Below are 18,866 nucleotides of genomic sequence, written 5' to 3'. Positions count from 1 at the left end.
ACGTCATCATCCCCGAAATGAACTGTTTTAATTTAAAAAAGCTTAAAAACACAATGACAATGAAGCACTGATGTGCCTTAGGCACAGTCCCAAATCAGTGCTGACTTAAAGCTATGTCCTCTCTTTCCAAGAAAGAGAAAGCAGAGAACAGAGTTCAATCTACAATGGGAAGGAACAGAACAAAAAGAAAACAACCATAAGGGTGCTTTCCAGCAGCCTACATTATTCTTCGTTTTCAGGCCACACCACTGGAAATGCTGCTGCTTCTTACGTGAGTCTTTTCTTCACAACCCTTCTTTTTTTTTAAAACTGCAATCTGCTGACCAAGAGATGTCCACATTTCCACTGGCAGGAGAGCCACTTCTGTGCAGTTTTTGCTTCCTCAGTGTGGGTCCTCCTTCCCTGAAAGTGCAAAGAGAGCAAGCCGACCCCTGCAGGGCCCAGAGCCCCACGGCTGACTCAGCTCCGCGCGTAGAGCAGTGAGAAGGATTTGCTGCATTTGTGCTTCGAAGACACAGCGCACTTCGGTTGTCCTTCTCAGTTGGCAAACTGCTCATAGAAAGCAAACTTGATCCTTTCTATGTGGTGGCAGAGTTTGATGGCAGGGCCCAATTTTAAGTCCATGCACTCCTGAACAGTGGGAAGGGTAAGGAGCAACAGGGCCTGCCCGTCAATTTCCTGTTAAAGCATAAAATACGCATTATCTCTGATGTGCACATGGACGGCAGCTCAATCAAGACAGCCCCCGTTCCCTTTGGCTGGGGTCAAAATCAGAGTCCCTGCACTTTCCTTTCCTTACTTTCCCCCTTAACATAAGCATCACACAGTTTCTTCCAAGTACCCCCGGCAGTCCTCCATGCTAATGAATCTTCAGAATTAAGGATAAACTCTTACCAAGGGTAAGAATCCATTTTACAGTTTCTGCTCTGCAGGAATTCAATAAACAAACTAGCTTTGTAAGTGGCTACTAAATGTACCAAAGGAAACATCTTTTTAGAGGAGGCTTTCTAAATCTGAAAGAAAATATTAACTATAAACTTCAACGTTTTCCTACTCTGTAACATTCATAAAAGCCTGATGAGCTCGTCAAAGATGTTCAGTTTAGAATCTCCCCAATTATCAAAAAAAAATTAGTTTATTTGTTTAAGGTCACAGACTATTTGTTTCAGAAAACTTGCCTTAAAACTGATCGTCACTTTAGAGCCTAACATATTATAGATGTTAATTATTCTTAAAAACAAGCAAATCATTACTTTGGAAAAGAAGAGCATAATTAAGAACTGCATGCTTGATTTTAAGCCATTTAAATATTTGAGGGATAGAAACAAAGTCTTGAGAAAAATGGCAACACAATGATCATTCGCTTCAAATGTGGGGAAGTCGGAATCACAACCTCTTACAATCCTCTTTCTACGATTCCTGAAAGGGGAACTACATTTCTTTTCTTTTGGATAGATATAGTTTTCCTCAGACTTGTAAATAAATCGCTATTACACCCATAGTCCTTTGCTAAAGAGACTAATTACTAAAACTCACAGGTCTCTACAATTACCTGGTCTAGAAATATCCTCGCTAATGGAGCACAGTCGGTGGATCTGATGAACCGGACAACGTCCGCCACACTCCACTTGAGGGGGTTACTGTCCAGATGGAGCCTCTCAGCGACTTCAATCCTGATTTCCTTCATTGCCTGCAACAAAGCAAACCAAATGATGTCAGAGCTATTTTATTCTAAAAAAGTCTCTCTATATAAATTCATAACCCTTTGAGGCAGGATGTAAAGGGGTTTTAGGGCATGATTTCTCCCAGCAAAGATGGCCAAGGTCCACATACACTAGGTACTTTATAATAAGAAATATCAATGGGGAAGAATTTATCTCAAAGTTCCAGCACAAATAATTCGGACAATTTAACAGAGAAAAATGGTTTTTAAGTTTCCTATTTGTTCCCTGGTCTATTTCGACTTGCTGTCTGGTAGGGTATGCAGTGAATGGGATGCTACTTCGGAAGAAAAGAAGGCTTACCTAAATCATCAGGAGAAATCATTTACTGCTTCAGTTCAGGCGATATATTTAAAACACAACCCAGTTTTAAAACAGTGACTTAACTGCCACTCTTGTAGTGTGTACGTTATGTAATACACATATATGTATATATTAAATATACCAAACAAAATAGCTTCACCAGAATCAAAAGGATAAATAACTTATTTCTACAGAACCATCTATCAAAAATATCAAAAAAGCAGTTTTCCCTAAACTGACAGGTTACAGCTAAAAAAAAAAAAAGTTTCAAAAAATAAAAATAAAATAAATAAAATAAATTTAAAAAAAGTTTCATTTCTAGTTTAACTCAAAGTAAGCAGCTACTCAGAGAGACCTTCTTTCTGATAGGTAGTTGATCTCCAAATAATCCTTGCAATGCAAGTAAATCACTGAATTTGGAATTCTTTTAAGAGAGACCTGGGAAATTCAACCGAAGCCTGTACTGAAATAAATGGAATGCTCATATCACTAACAATCAGATTTTAGAGGGGCACCTGGGTGGCTCAGTTGTTAAGCGTCTGCCTTTGGCTCAGGTCATGATCCCAGAGTCCTGGTACTGAGTCCCACATTGGGCTCCCTGCTCGGCGGGGAGCCTGCTTCTCCCTCTCCCACTCCCCCTGCTTGTGTTCCTTCTCTCGCTGTCTTTCTGTCAAATAAATAAAATCTTTAAAAAAATCAGATTTTAGAGAGAAATTCTAGAGAGAGAAATAAAAGGCACTGTATTTTAAAAATGGGTACCTTTGGTGAAGGAGGTTTATTCTCATCATCAGAAAACGAAAAAGTGCGAAGCTCTCTTTTTCTCCGTTGTCTGTCTGGAGGCAGCGATGTAGAGATCTCACTTTGGGTGGGAGAGGAAGAGCACGACTTTTTCTCTGACATTTCTGACTCTTCCTGTAGTTCGTCCTGTTGCTCAGATGTACTGCCCTCACTCAGGGAATCGTCATCCCCTTCATCTGGGTCATCCTCATCTTCACCCCCACTTCCCTAGAGGAAACGGAGAGAAAAGTCTCATTGAAATTCACGACAAATCAGCTCCTGGGCCACAAACCACCTTCTGCTGGGCCGGGATCTGACTTAGAAAGGCCCGCAGGTCGCCCTTCTGTGTCTGTGCTGGACGGCAGGGATCTCCTGGCTTCCAGACAGGACAGGTACATCACAGACCTCGTACCTGGGGCGAGCCTGCTGGAGTGTTATCAACAGATGCCGAGGAGCGTTTCTTCTTATGGACAAAGACATTTTTCCGCCTCTTCCTCCTCTTACTGGCTTTTTTCAGGGCACATGCTAAGTTGCTATGCCCACCAGGTGGCCTCCCAATTCTTTTATTTTTCTTCTTTCCATAATAGTGTGCTAAATGTGAAGGACAAAGAAAAATGAAGTAGCTTCACGATTTTTGTACACCTCACACCACAAGAGATTCTACTATCACAGCAGAAAACAGGTACACTGTATTTGATTAACGTTTAAATTCTGTATCAGGGAATACTCTTAACTGTCCAGATCTTAAATGTACAGTATAATTAGTACTGACAAATGCATAAGCCTGAATAACCTTCCCTCTATCAAGATATAGAACATCTCCATCAACCTAGAAAGTTCCCAGGGTCCCTTCCCAGTCAGTCCCCCTCACCAGAAGCAACCATATTCCAATTTCCGTCAGTATAGATTAGTTTTGCCTCATCTATGGAACAAGATGCTTCTTGGACAAGGTTTCTTTCACTCAGCATGTTTTTGAGTTTCACTTACGCTGCTGTGTGTATGAATACTTCATTCCCTTCTACTGATGAACAGCATTTCATTGTACAGAACATACTAGTTTAACTATTCTCCTGTTGACAGGCACCTGGGCTGTTCCCAGGTTTTGGCTGTTACTATTTGGCAATGAACGTTCTTTTTTTTTTTTTTTTTTTCATCCAACAAGAAGCCATAACTTTATTAATGATAGAAACAGTACAAATTTCAAACCAAGCTGCAGTTATTCTTTTGAAACACCAAAAAAAGTCCTCGTTTTCAGATGGTTACATTGTTAATTCCATAATAGCATTTACAATATCATTACTGTTGTTCTTCAGGGCTCGGACTGCCTTTGCTCTTGACACATTAGCTTGTGACGTGACCGATTCTATGTCCTTAACCTCTACACCGGTTTCATCAACCTCTTCCTCTTCACTCTCCTCTTGTACAGTTGGAGTCTGTGTGTTTTCTTGAATGTTTGAGACAGCTTCACCTTGAACTCTGAATTTCTCAGCAGCTGCTAGTTGTGCCTGCTGAGCTAAATCCTCAATCTTGGCTTCCCCAAAAACTATGTAGGTATCTGAAGCTGGGCTCTTGTAGACATCTGGTTTTGTGATGACAAAGAGGATATTCTTAGACTTCCTGGTAGTGACTCTTGTAACCCCTGTAGGCTTCCGTGCCTTCTTTTCACTCCGGCTGTTTTGCTTTACTGACTGGTTCTTCATCAATTCCAGCGGCTGCTGCCAGCTGGGCCTGTTGTGTGGCTGCCTGTGTGGAATCCTGTTCCTCAAGCTCTGGTTCTGAGTCATCACTGTCAGATTCTGTTCCAGACCCTGTCCCAGTCTGGGGCTGTGGCAACTCCTGCTCTGTAGCAGGGACGGTTTCTGTGGCTTCACCAGGCCTTTTGTGAGGGGAACGCGGAACCAAGATGGCGGCAGAAAGAGAGCGAGCGAAAGCGTGACCCACGCCTGTTGCAGAAGGAAGCCTCGACAATGAACATTCTTGTCCAAGGCTTTTAGTGGGCATATTTTCATTTTCCTCGGGTAAATACCTAGGGATGGAAGTGCTGGATCATACGGTAGATGTAGATTAACTTTTAAAGAAACTGTCAAAGAATTTCCCTAAAGGGTTGCATAACTTGACACTCCAACCAGCAATGTGTAAGAGATCTAGTTGTCTACACCTTTGCCAACTTGTGGGACTGTCCATCTTTTTCATTTTAGCCAATTTAGTGGATATGTAGTAATTTCTCATTATAGTTTAGATTTGCATTTCCCCGATGACTAATGATATTGAGCACATTTTCATGTGCTTAATGGCCATGTATGTTATCTTTTTTGTGAAGTGCCTATTCAAGTCTTTTATTCATTTTTAAAATGGTTTTCTCTTTCTACGTCTTTTTTATTGAGATATAATTCACAATATAAAATCCATCATTTTAAATTGTACATATCCAGTGATTTTTAGTGTATTCAGTATGTTTGCAATTACCACTAATTCCAGAACATTTTCTCTTTTTATTTTTAAATTTTTAAAAATTGAGGTAAAAGTCATATAACATACAATTAAAATGTACAGTTCAGTGGTATTTAGCATATTCACAATGTCATACAACTATCAGCTTTCTCTAGCTTCCAAGTTTCTCTTATTACGGAGTTGTGGGAGTATTTACTACATCCTGGAGAGATTCTCTGAGCAGAAGTTTTTAATTTTGGTGATTTTTTTCCTTTATGTTAGTGCATTCTGTTTCCTAAGAAATCTTTGCTTACCCCTAGATCTTGATGATACCCTTCTTGTTTTCTTCTAGGAGCTTTACAGTTTTAGCTTTTACCTTAGGCCTATGATATACCTTGAATTAATTTTAATATATAGTGAGGTAGGAGCCAAGGAGTTTTGCTTTTGTTTTTTTTTTAATTTGGAAAACAAATTGTACCAGTGCCATTTGTTGAAAGAACTTCCTTTCCCTGTTAAGTTTTTCATCTTTGCTGAAAATCATTTAATCACATCAATTTGGGTCTATTTCTGGCCCCTCTGTTCTGTCCCATCACTCTGTGTGACTATTTAATCCACCCCACTACTAATTACTCTACCTTTATGGTAAAATTCAAAGGCAGACACAGTAAGTTCTCCAACTTTATTCTTTTTCAGGATTCTTTTGGCTATTCTAGATCCTGTACATTTTCATATAAATTTTAGAATACAAAGACAATTCTAAAAATGAACCATATATATTCTAGCTCTAAATATATATCCTAGTTATATATTAACATAAAAACAAAATATAATGTAATTTTTTTGCAAAAAAAAGGATTCTACAGGATATAAATCTATTTGGTAACACTCAAATTACTAACTGGGAAAAATCACAAACACTCTCTCCTAAAGTCTAGGCTTATATCATTTAGAAAAATAAATTTAGACAAAAAGCTAATAAAGTCTGCATATCCTCCATAGGCTCAAAGTGATATACATGTATGTAGAGTATATTTCACTTAGCTATTAATACTTGCAATTTGCTAAACTAAGTGCTGAATATGACCCTATAAGCTAACACCAATCCCTGCCTTTAAGGAGTTTACCATCCAACAAATATAAACAGAAACTACAAGGTTAGACTCTTCTATGATTTTGCGATTCAAACACTGATTAGCAAGCTCATCATGCTAAATGACCTCAGATCAGCAGCATCAACAGTGTCCGGGGGCTTGTTGGAAAAGCAGACACATTTAGACCCCAGATACCCACAGACCTGATGAATCAGAACTTTCATTTTAACAAGCTCCTCAGCTGATCTGCATGCATGATAAAGTTTAAGATACACAGGATTAGAGATCCCTAAAAGAAATCTTCAAATTTAACAAGGTAAAATCTTCCTCTGTATTAATTCTCCCAAGTGACATCAGGGCTTGTAAAATTTAAGGAAAGGTAGGATCAGAATTTTGTCTTTGGGCAACAATGCCTTGACAAGGCTCTGAACTGGAAATTTCATCTGTGACGTAAGTGTGCGTGCGCACACGCAATTTCACATACAAGAAGCTAAGCGGTGAGAGGGATGAGGTGTTGCTGTGACAGTTCTGAGTGAGGCCTGAACTACCCCTTCCCTACTACTGATGCCTCCCAACCACGGCAGCTTCTTTGCTGCTCCTTGCAGACACAAAGCGAGCTCCTGCCTGGGCTCTTGCTGGCCCCCGTCCATAACACTCTCACCCTGATGTCCGCACAGCTGGCTCTCTCGCGTCCTTCAGTTTGTTACCTGGCAGGAAGACTTCCCTAACCACCTCTGAACAGCAATCTCACCTCCTAGCCTTCCTTACTCCCCTCCTTCGCTTGCTTTTCTTGCCTCACTTTTCTCCATAGTACCTGTCTCTATTTGTTCACTTATTATCTGTCTCCCACACTACAATGTTTATTACATGTAATGTGTAATTTACATTTACATTTACAATGAGCACAGGAATTTGTTTTTCTTTACTGTAGCACCCCAGTGCTGGAACTGTGGTGGCATACAGCGGACACATACTAAGTACTTGCAGACTGTATGAATGAATCACATATCCCATCAGACGCAATAGCTAATTTACATACATACTATATGTGAAAGTTAGCAAATGGGCCTGTGGGCCAAATCTGGCCCATGGCCTGTTTTGGTACTGCCCTCAAGCTAAAAATGGCTATTACATCTTTAAAAGTGTTCCTTAAATGTGAAAATAAAACAGAGAAGAATATGCAGCAGAGATCATATGACCAACAGCCTAAAATATTCATTATCTGGTCCTTTTTCAGAAACAGTTTGTATACCTGTGTTATAGGTGAATGTCTGCAAAATAAAAACTTTTCAAGATACAAATGGTGGCCAGTTGTCATAGTTAACAAATTTGAAAAACCGGACTCACTGTATTTGGTCTTTGTAAGCACAGAGCAGTTCTCCGAGCACTTGTCCAGAACCATCCTCGGGCCAAAGAGATTAGGACAGCACTCCAGTTTGATGCAGGTTTGCCGGCAGAACTCAGTGACGCGATCTGCTGTCTTCACTACCTCAACGGTAGCCCGGTAACTCTTTCCTTTGTATCTGCCGTGGAAGATGCCAGAGACCAAGTTTACTGGGCTAGTGATTACCCAGAGAAAATCAAGTGCATTCACAGACCTGAAAAATATCTTTGCTTCTCAGGATAGTCTATGTCCCTTATAGTTTGAGGATTCTAAAAATAATGAGTTTATGCATATTGTACTTAAATCAAACTTACCACCTAAGCTATGACAAATGAATGTTGAGGTTTTTATATTAGCAAATGAGGCTCTTGCTTTCTGGTTCCTCAGTTTAAGGTTTCCAAATAGGAACTTCTACACTAACTACTCAAAGAAAAGTGACTTGAACTAAGGCTTTCCTTTACCCTTGGGCAGTGATCCTCAGAGTGTGGTCATGGACCAGGTTCACCTGCCAACGGTCACATTGACAGGGTCAGAAAACAAGAGTAAGTGTTTATAAACTTTAACAGTAATTTGCAAAGGTAATTTTATGGCTCTTAAATCTAAAAACAAATTATTCTTGTGTTTTATGTCTTGTAATTTTCCTATTTCTTATAATTCATTTTTACCATATTTTATAAAAGTACTGGCCCACAACAGGATGGAAACTTGTAAAAGAAAACGAATCTGGTCCTTCACCACAAACAGCTGAGGAAGAACTGACCGAGAGGACATAACTATTCTAACATGATACATGGAAGAATGGGCTCTGTGGCCTGTTAAAGGCAGGTAAGAATAAAGGGCAGAGGAGGTTACTTACTTGGCTTTCAGGACCTCCCCACATCCATGCCACACGGAGTCTTTGTCCAGTTGCAGCTCCCGAAGGACACGACTGGGTTTATAGGCTGCATTGATAAGTAAAGTGAGGACCTGCGCTCCATTTTTAAAGCAGAAATATGGGTTGGGAATGAGAAAAGCAGACTATTAAAATCTTGTTATCCCCCAGAATGTCATTTAGGAGATTAATTATAGCCATATTCATTAAGAAATACTAACAAAATAATAATATTCAAGATACGACGGCTGACCAAAGTGGCAACTAAGACAACAATCAGACCCTCTCAGACATTCAAAACACTATGGTCAGGAAGAAATAGGCACCATGAATTAAAAATTACTCTGGCATATGCTTCTAAATCTTTGCCAGTCCTGGTAGACACAGAAGCTCGGCCTCCCCAGACCCTGCCTTGCCACCCCATGGGCTGAAAGCCCCAACAGTCCTTACATCTGGTATGCACAGAGCATGGCAGCTGGGCAAGCCTGGCAGGTGTGCAGCTTTAACACAGCCCCCCCGGGAGTGCACGCAGCCTCTGACTCCTCGACCATGCTCCCACTCATCCCTGCACCATGCTCAGGCAGCCTCTGACAAAAGCCCTTTCTATACGAGCAGAGGTGAGCATGCTATGTGAAGAACTGCCTAAGTGAACGTTCCTGAAGGAGCAAAAGTAATGATGTGTCTGGTTCATTGAACAATACAGGAGAAAAGTGTCATTTCTGATCAAACCTAGCATTGTCACATGTATGGCATGCAGATCCTTGTACGGATGAGTCCATGAGACTGCTGTGAAACTTCCAAGTTCTTTTGCCCTGGGCAAGAACCTTACCTCTCTGAGGACCAGAACACAGTTCCCAGGTCCTACACATTGAGGCAGCTCAGCGATTCTTCCTTTGTTAAGATATGGCCCTGAGAAGCAACGGTGGTTGAAATAGATCTTTGGACAGCAATATTTTCCATTAATCATAACTGGGAAACGAAGAGAAACAAATATTCAGAACAGTCATTTTCCACTCCGTGTTTCCGGGTTACTAGGGGGTGGGGGGTGGCAAGCATATCCACCATTATATAAAGTTATAAATTACATATTTTTTTAAAGGTTTTATTTATTTGACAGAGAGAGATACAGCGAAAGAGGAAACACAAGCAGGGGAAGTGGGAGAGGGAGAAGCAGACTCCACGCTGAGCAGGGAGCCTGATGTGGGACTCGATCCCAGGACCCCAGGACCATGACCCGAGCCAAAGGCAGACGCCTAACGACTGAGCCACCCAGGTGCCCATAAATTACATATTTTGAAGCTTAACACGTTGCCTGAGAGTGCCCTTGAAATACCTTAGACTTACAACAACTCTATTACAGAGCTCATCACTCTGCCCACATCAAACAACAGCCTGAGGGTGCCTGGGTGGCTCAGTTGGTTAAGCGACTGCCTTCGGCTCAGGTCATGATCCTGGAGTCCCGGGATCGAGTCCCGCATTGGGCTCCCTGCTCGGCAGGGAGTCTGCTTCTCCCTCTGACCCTCCTCCCTCTCATGCTCTCTGTCTCAAATAAACAAATAAAATCTTTAAAAAAAAAAAAAAACAGCCTGAATTACATGTAGACTGACTTCAGGGTTAATATGACACTGTTTCAGAGTCTCACACTTCCATCAATAAAGGAAGTAAAGGATTGACTTTAAGAACCCATGATGATGGGGTGCCTTGGGTGGCTCAGTTGGTTGAGCACTGGGCTCATGATTTTGGCTCAGGTCATGATCTCGGGGTCGCTCCACATTCAGCGCAGAGTCTGCTTGAGATTCCCTCTGCCCCTCCCCCAGCCAGCACACACGCTCTCTCTCTCTCTCTCAAATAAATAAAACCTTTAAAAAGAAAACAACTCTTAAAAAATGAATTAAAAAAAAAAACCTCATGAGGATTCTTTTTTTTTTTTAAGAGATAGAGAGCACGTGTGCATGTATGCAAGCAGGGGGAGGGGCAGAGGAAGAGGGAGAGAGAATCTTAAGCAGACTCTCCACTCAGCGACGAGCCCCATATGGGGCTTGATCTCATGACCCTGAGATCATGATCTGAGCCAAAATCAAGAGTCAGACGCGTAACCAACTGAGTGCCCAGGCTCCCCATGAGAACCCATGATGATTCTTGAAAGTCAACTATTCAGTAATCTATTCTGGAATGTTTCTAGGCAGTGATGATGAACATTTTCCAGAACTACAGTTTGTCCCCTTAAAACCACCAAACTAGCATGTCAGCAGTGCTCTATGAGGTAGGCATCCTCCCACGCCTGGGATTCCTCCGAAGGCTGAAAGTATGCTATGAACACATCTCTAAGTTCTGTAAGTACTGTGGGGTGTTACGTGGGCATAGAGACCCCTCTATTTTCCCGTGTGAATGCTATACTTCAATATAATGTTTTTTTATTCCCTCATCGAAGTTGGCAATTCCACTAATAAATATACGAAATTCAACAACACTAAAGCAGAGAGAAGCCCTGCTGATGGACACTGTTTTGGGAAAGGGAATGTGTGCACTGCCCACTGCTGATAGGATCCTGAAGCACAGAATGTTCACTCTGGAACTAAGAACGCAGTCTCAGCCCAGAGGTCAGCATGTGGGCACCCACTTCTCCATCTGAACTCTGCCACCTAGATCCCCCTCTTCAGGATTCAGGCCCGTATGCTCCCCCCTGCTGGCAGTATGGGCAGCTTACGGCTCTCAGCTGGATGTTATCCTGGAATTAGCCTCAGCCTACCCTCTCACTAGGAGAGAGACACCTTGCCCAAGGTCCCACCCTTTGTGAGTAGACAGGGAGCTGCAGCCCACTTCTAATAACTGACCAAAAGGGAGTACAAAGGTGTGGCCACTAAACTAGGGATGACTCTGAGTGGCCACACCAGCTTAAAGGCTCCCTTGTGGGCTGGAAGAAACTTCTGTTACAAACAGCACTGCAACTCAATTTCTCCCTCTGCCCAATCCTGCCCTCCGCCCCTGCAGCTGTTCCCCAAAAGCACTCCCCAGTGACACTCCTGCATGCAAATATCAGTCTCAGACTGTTTCCAAGGTAACCAGAACTATGACAAAACACAAACCAAAAAAGAACACGGCTGAAGTCACTTGGGAAATATTAGTGTCTTAACTCTATAGTTTTAAAGACTTGCCTTACTTTTTTAATTTACCTTACCTTTTGATACCAAATCAAAACCACAATGAGCTATCACCTCGCACCTGTTAGAATGGCTATTATCAAAAAGACAAGAAATAATAAGTGTTGACGAAGAGGTGGAGAGAAGAGAACACTGGTACACCACGGGAATGAAAACTGGTAGAGCCACTCTGAAGAACAGTATGGAAGTTCCTCAAAAAGTTAAAGAGAACTATCCTGTGATCCAGTAATTCCACTTAGGGTGGAATTTATCTGAAGGAAACAAAAATACTAACTTGAAAAGATATCTGCCCCCACCCCCGCCACATTCATTGCAGCATTATTTACAATAGTCAAGATATAGAAGCAACCTGAGTGTCCATGGATGGATAAAGAATGGAATATTATTCAGCCATTTAAAAAAAGAAATGCTGTCATTTGTGACACCATGAATGGACCCTGAGTTTACTCACTAAGTGAAATAAATCAGACCGAGAAAGACAAATATCGTATGATCTCACTTATATATGGGATTTAAACAAGACTCCAACTCACAGATACAGAGAACAGGCTGGTGGTTGCCGGAGGCAGGGGTAGGGAGTGAAGGTGGTCAAAAGGTACAAACCTCCAGTTATAAATAAGTAAAGGTGGTCAAAAGGTACAAACGTCCAGTTATAAATAAGTCCTGGGGATGTAATGTGCAGCATGGTGAGTGTGGTAGTAATATTACTGTATTATACATCTGAACATTGCTAAGAGAATAGATCTTAAAAGTTCTCATCCCAAGAAAAAAAAATTATAACTATGTGGTGGTGGATATTAACCAGACTTACTGTGGTGACCATATTGCAATATATACAAATACTGCAAATCACTATGTTGTACATCTGAAACTAATATAATGTTATATGTCAATTATATCTCAATAAAAAATGAGTAATTTTAAAAAAGATATTTACTAATAATGCTATTCTGCTGGGTACTCAAAAGATACCATTATGGTCAAGTAAGAGTTATCCTAGCAATGTAAGGATGATTCAACATTAGGAAAAAAAGCTATCACTGAGATTCACCACATTAATAAGCTTAGACATAAAAATCATATGATCATCCAATGCTAAGGAAAAATTATTTTGTCAAGATGAACATGTGTTTATGACCAAGGTTCCTAGAAAACTAGAAATAAAAGGGTACTTCTTTAGCAGTTATATGCCAATCACCTATTGAATAAAGTTTAAATACCTTCCCTTTAATATCATGAATAAAACAATGATGCCACTGTCATCATGCCTGTTAAACACAGGGATAAGTTCTATAAAGAACCATAAGGAGGGGCGCCTGAGTGGCTCAGTTGGTTAAGCAACTGCCTTCGATTCAGGTCATGATCCTGGAGTCCCGGGATCGAGTCCCGCGTCGGGCTCCCTGCTCAGCGGGGAGTCTGCTTCTCCCTCTGACCCTCCCCCTCTCATGCTCTCTGTCTCCCATTCTCTCTGAGATAAATAAATAAAAAAAAATCTAAAAAAAAAAAAAAAACCATAAGGAAATAAAAGTAAACAAGTATAGCAAACTGGTTATTATAATGAAGATAATCACTTTTTGAAAAGGCCCTGATCCTCTATCTGTAAGAGATAGAATGAGAAGGCAGTGAGTGGAAAAGACAAAAGTGTGAGTTTTGAACTTGAGAAAGAGCCAAATCACATTTTTTTAAAAATTTTATTTATTTATTTGAGTGAGAGAGAATGAGAGATAGCACGAGAGGGAAGAGGGTCAGAGGGAGAAGCAGACTCACTGCTGAGCAGGGAGCCCGATGTGGGACTCGATCCCAGGACTCCAGGATCATGACCTGAGCCGAAGGCAGTCGCTTAACCAACTGAGCCACCCAGGCGCCCCCCGAATTACATTTTGACCCATCTATTCATAAAGCTGTGTGGCCTCTCTGAGCTTTGATTTCTTTTCTTTTCTAGGCATTTACTAAATGCCATCCAAATGCATAATCTGTGCTAGAATACACACAGCCAAGATGCTAAGCATACAACCAGCAAAGGCGGAGCTGAGAGCAGTCCCAGGGAGAGACCCTCTGACAAAAGGCTTTGGCCTCCAGCAATGATTCTTGCTTCATTCATCAGGCATTGCCTCTGGGACAATCTATTTTTCCAGTGCTTTATTTTTTTAATTGTGAAATATGTAGCATAATATGTGTATCGCAGAAAGTGTTTAAAGAACAATAAACATCCACCTCTCAACCACCCAGCTTAAGAGACTGCACTGCCTAGAAAGCCCCTGGTTCTTCATCTAAACTCAGGGATGAGAATATTGACCCCTCCAGAGCCCTTGGCACCCAACAAGTGATCAGGAGAGAATAGTTATAATTATAAATGGACAAAAATATCATCCTAAAGATAATTATTAAACTAAACACACCTCAGACAATTTTAAGTCTTTAAAGTCACCATTAAGAGACCCCTCTGTGAAGCTACATCCTATAAATCAAATGTACTGTTTCAGATACAGTCCATTAAAAGAAACAGAAGGTTCTCGTTTCCATAAGGCTGCATACACTTATTTATACCTGAGTCTGTGGAGTTCAGCTCCTGATTCTTCAGGCCCTCATGGACAGTCCTGGAGGATGGTATTCTGGGTCAAGATAACACAACAAAATAGTAAGATAATCCTTAAGGTCAGTGAAGTGTGAAGGTTCGTTCCCTTCAAATCTAAGAAAGCAAATGTGGCAGACTGCAAGCTGTATAACAGAAGGTGCTTCCCTGATCACACTTTTATTTTTTTAACAATTGTTTTTAAAACTATGTACATGGTTTAACGAGCCAACAGTCTGTAATACTTCATATTCAAATCAACTTTCATTCATGTGAGCAACAAATTATAGAATTCCTTCTGGGATTCTCAAACCATAAGCAAATTTTTCATCTTTTTCAATAGTCAAAGAACAAAAACATTCCATATAAGGGTCTATTTTCTTCTATCGGTTTCAAAACTAAAGACAAATTATGTTTTAAAAATCAGAGAATTATTCTCTATGCAGCAATCAATGAAAAAGGCTAACTTCTCGTTTTTAGACTACTTCGTGACTAAAACTTTGGATCCGTCTCAACAACTAAGTCAAGGAGAAATCCAAGGCCAGATTGTTGACATTGCTATCTCACTTCTCTACCTGGAACTGAATTCTGTGGCCTCTCTCTCCACGTCTGCTGTCAGTTTTATTACTCACACAGCCACAGAAGCAGCCCTAACTTACACAGAATTTGCTATAGACTGAATTGTGTCCCCTTAAAATTCATTCCCTGAAGCCCCACTGTGACTGTGTCTGGAGATAGAGCTCTTACGAGGTAAATAAAGGCGTGACTCTGACCTAGGAGGGCTGGCTCTCCCTTCCAGCTGGCCCTACCATGTGAGGACGCAGGAAGAGAGCCCGGCCAGAACCAAATCGGGTTGGCACTTTGACCTCGGGCTTCCCAGCCTGCAGAACTGGGAGAAAATTAACTTCTGTTGTTTGAGCCACCCAGTCAGTAGTACTTTGTTAATGGCAGCTTGTGCAAACTAATACAGAATTGAAAACCCAGTGTTTAGAAACACACATGTACATGTATTTTTAAGGCATCACTAATTAAATTGCTTCTCAAAAGCTATGTATGAAGGTATAAAGGGTTTCCCAAAAGAACACAAAGGTACCCCTGAGTGCACCTTTTCTTTCAGAGCCACTATCTTCCACCTCAAGTTTTTTTTCATTGTGACAAATCATATCTTACCCTAATTTATAATTTTTGCTCTTCCTTAACAAATAACAGTACAGAGATTCTATTTCCTCTCTTATGCAAATGCTTTCAGGCTCTAAAAGCCAAAGAAAACTCAACTGGTGGGAACATCTTGAGAAGGCATTTTACCCTTTTGTATATAATGCCATTTCAGAAAATGCACATGGTGTGAGTAAAAGTATGTAATCTATCAAAAGCTGAATTAAAGAATTATGCCTCTACCTGAGAAAATAACATATGAGATATACTCTCTGAAATAGTGATTTCTTTTTCTAGATATTCTAACTTTCAAATGTCAACTGTTCAAACATACTAGTATATTACTTACTGTTTTTCTGGTTGAACCACTGCAATTTTCCTCTGTTTGTGTACTGTAAGAAGAAAATAAAACTATAAATGTCAAGAAAAATAAACAAAGTTATATATATATTAAGCTAACATTAGCATATTTAAAACCCAGTCATGTGTATATTTAACTAGTAAGTACTATGAATTAAGTGCTGATATATCTGAGTATCTAGACTGAGGCACATTTTCTGGGTAGGAGGAGTCTTTATACAAAGACCAAAAATAATATTTGCAAGGTTCTTAAATCCATCGACTCCCATGAATATTTTCTACACAAGAAAAGATAGTCAAAAGAAAAACTGATTTGGGCAAGGATGCCAAGACCGTTCAATGGGTCAAGTACAGCCTTTTTAACAAATAGAGCTGGGAAAACTGACTACCCACATTAATGAAGTTGGACTCTTACATTATACCATATACAAAAATTAACTCCAGATGGATCAAAGACTTAAACATAGGGACCCCTGGGTGGCCCAGTCAGTTAAGAGTCTGACTCTTGGTTTTGGCTCAGGTCATGATCTCAGGGTCCTGAGATCAAGCCCTAACATTGGGCTCTGTGCTGGGTGTTGAGCCTGCTTGAGATTCTCTTTGTCTCTCTCCCTCTGCCCCTCCCCTTCCCTCTCTCTCTCTCAAAAAAAAAAAAAAAGTTTTAAAAAAAGACCTAAAGGGGCACCTGGATGGCTCAGTCAGTTAAGCATCTGCCTTCAGCTTAGGTCATGATTCCAGTGTTCTGAGATCAAGCCCCATGTCGGGCTCCCTGCTCAGTGGGGAGTCAGCTTCTCCCTCTCCCTCTGCCCCTCCCCCTGCTTATGCTCTCTCATTCTCTGTCAAATAAATAAAATCTTTAAAAAAATAAAAAAATTTTTAAAAATAAAAAATTTTTAAAAAGACCTAAACATAAAGGCTAAAACTATAAAACTCTTAGAAGACAACGTAAGGGAAAATCTTCATGACATCAGATTTGGCAACGGTTTCTTAGATATGACATCAAAAGCAGAGACAACAAAAGAAAAAATTAATTGGACTACATCAAGATTTAAAACTTCTGTGCACCGAAGGACACCATCGAGAGAGAGAAAAGGCAACCCACAGAATGGGAGAAAATATTTGCAAATCATGTATCTGATAAGGAAAGGATTAATATCTAGAATATATAACAAAATCCTACAACTCAGCAACAACAAAAAACCCATTTAAAAAATGGGCAAAAGACTTGAATAGACATTTCTTGAAAGAAGATATACCAATATCAATAAGCATATGAAAAGGTGCTCAACATAGTTAATGGTTAAGAAAATGCAAATCTGGACCACAGTAAGATACCACCCTATACCCACCAGCATGGCTATTATAAAAAAGAAACAAACAAAAAACCACCCAACAAACAACAGCAACAAACCCAAAAAACAAACAAGCAAACAAAAAACTCAGAAAGTCATGTGGAGAAAGTGGAATGCTCACACAGTGCTGGTGGGGACGAATAGGGTCTAACAGTTCCTCAAAGTGTTAAACACAGAGTTACATTCAAGAAATGAAAACATTGTCCACATAAAAGCCTGCAGACAAATGTTACAGCACCGTTACTCATAACCGCTAAGGAATGGAAACAACCCAAATGTCCATCAACTGAGACCTGGATAAAGAAAACATGGCCTATCACCACAATGCAATAGCACTAAAAACTACACTGGATGAACTCTGAAAACATTATGCAGAGTGAAGGAAGCCCATCCCAAAAGATCACATGTTGCACGATTCCACAGGAATTGTCCAGATCAGGCAAACCTATACAGTAGGAAAACTAGGGCTGGGGGGCAGGAGGTAAAAAGGTGACTGCCAAGGGGTACAGGGCTTCTTTCTGAGACGATGCAAATGTTTTCAAATGTTCTGTGGTGACAGCTGCACAACTCCATGAATATACCAAAAACCACTGGATTATAGGATCAAATTTTATGTTATATAAATGACATATTCAATAAAGCTGTTTTTAAAAGGGAGAGTGGGGTGGGACATGTCAGGTTAGGTTACCAAAACACTCTGGCTTCCACCTTCCTCAACCTCTCTTCCTCTCTTCTTGGCTGGCTCTGATGGAAGCCAACTGCCATGTTGTGGGTTCCCCAACAAAGAGGACCACGTGGCAAGAAACTGAGGGAAGCCTCCGACCAACAGCCAGCAAGGAACTGAGGCCCTCAGGCCAAGAGCCACGAGGGAATGACTCTTGCTACGTGGCAGCAGATCCTCCCCGCTGTGGGGCTTGAGATGGCTGGAGTCCTGGCTGACACCTTGACCGCAGGCTCATGAGGGGCCTGGATCCAGAGCACCCAGATTCCTGACCCGCAGAAACCGCTAAGATAATCCATGCTTGTTGCAATAAGTGATTTCCTATGCAGGAACAGACAACCAGAACACCACTTTGTTTTTCTCTGTAATGTCCAGATTCATCCTAATTTGGAAGCAGCCACACAGGATCAGCCCCCTGGCCCAGACATAGACAGCTACCTCGTGCTCGGCGAGGGGTGCTGAGGGGATGGCCATTAATTTCACACCAGCCCAAAGGAAATATATCCATGGATTCCACACTCACAATACATTCCGGTATGGGCTTCTTAGAACCTGTTTAGATTAAAAAAAAGTTTTAGACCATTAAACAGCCTTCTTCATCAACTACTTTCTAGACAATATTCTACCATAGCAGGAATGCAGACACAAAATCACCTGAGCAAGTTCCTTTTACACAGAAGTCATACTTTCTCATATTGACAAACATTAAGGAAAAAAATTAAATATGCCCTATGCATACCTGTACAAAAACGAAAATGGGGGCGCCTGGGTGGCTCAGTTGGTTAAGCATCCAACTCTTGGTTTCGGCTCAGGTCATGATCTCAGGGTCATGGGATCAAGCCCCGCGTCAGGCTCTTTGCTCGGCGGGGTGTCTGCTTGAGATTCTCTCTTTCCCTCTGCCCTTCCCCCTCCCTCATGCTGTCTCTCTTTCTCTTTCAAATAAATAAATAAATAAAATCTTTAAAAAAAAG

General features: G+C 40.9%; 1 protein-coding gene and 1 pseudogene across 1 annotated transcript in view; both read right to left on the bottom strand.

Annotated features, from left to right (window-relative positions):
- Positions 1-234: 234 nt before the first annotated feature.
- The window catches only part of SFMBT1 (Scm like with four mbt domains 1), a 54,814-nt gene continuing 36,182 nt past the window's right edge, over positions 235-18,866 (bottom strand). Inside the window, exons 11-20 of the mRNA XM_044916857.1 lie at positions 18,334-18,447; positions 15,815-15,857; positions 14,286-14,350; positions 9,407-9,546; positions 8,563-8,672; positions 7,670-7,845; positions 3,214-3,392; positions 2,784-3,029; positions 1,553-1,681; positions 235-678 (exon numbers count right to left, since the gene is read on the bottom strand). Coding sequence (XP_044772792.1) covers positions 538-678; positions 1,553-1,681; positions 2,784-3,029; positions 3,214-3,392; positions 7,670-7,845; positions 8,563-8,672; positions 9,407-9,546; positions 14,286-14,350; positions 15,815-15,857; positions 18,334-18,447 — 1,343 coding nt within the window. The 3' untranslated portion in view covers positions 235-537. The remainder of the gene's footprint in view (positions 679-1,552; positions 1,682-2,783; positions 3,030-3,213; positions 3,393-7,669; positions 7,846-8,562; positions 8,673-9,406; positions 9,547-14,285; positions 14,351-15,814; positions 15,858-18,333; positions 18,448-18,866) is intronic.
- Positions 3,950-4,802, bottom strand: LOC110585047 (annotated as a pseudogene).

The sequence above is a fragment of the Neomonachus schauinslandi genome, chromosome 1, assembly GCF_002201575.2.
Source record: "Neomonachus schauinslandi chromosome 1, ASM220157v2, whole genome shotgun sequence".
Lineage (NCBI taxonomy): Eukaryota > Metazoa > Chordata > Mammalia > Carnivora > Phocidae > Neomonachus > Neomonachus schauinslandi.
The sequence above is the reverse complement of the archived record's forward strand: the minus strand, read 5'-3'. Positions and strand labels throughout refer to the sequence as shown.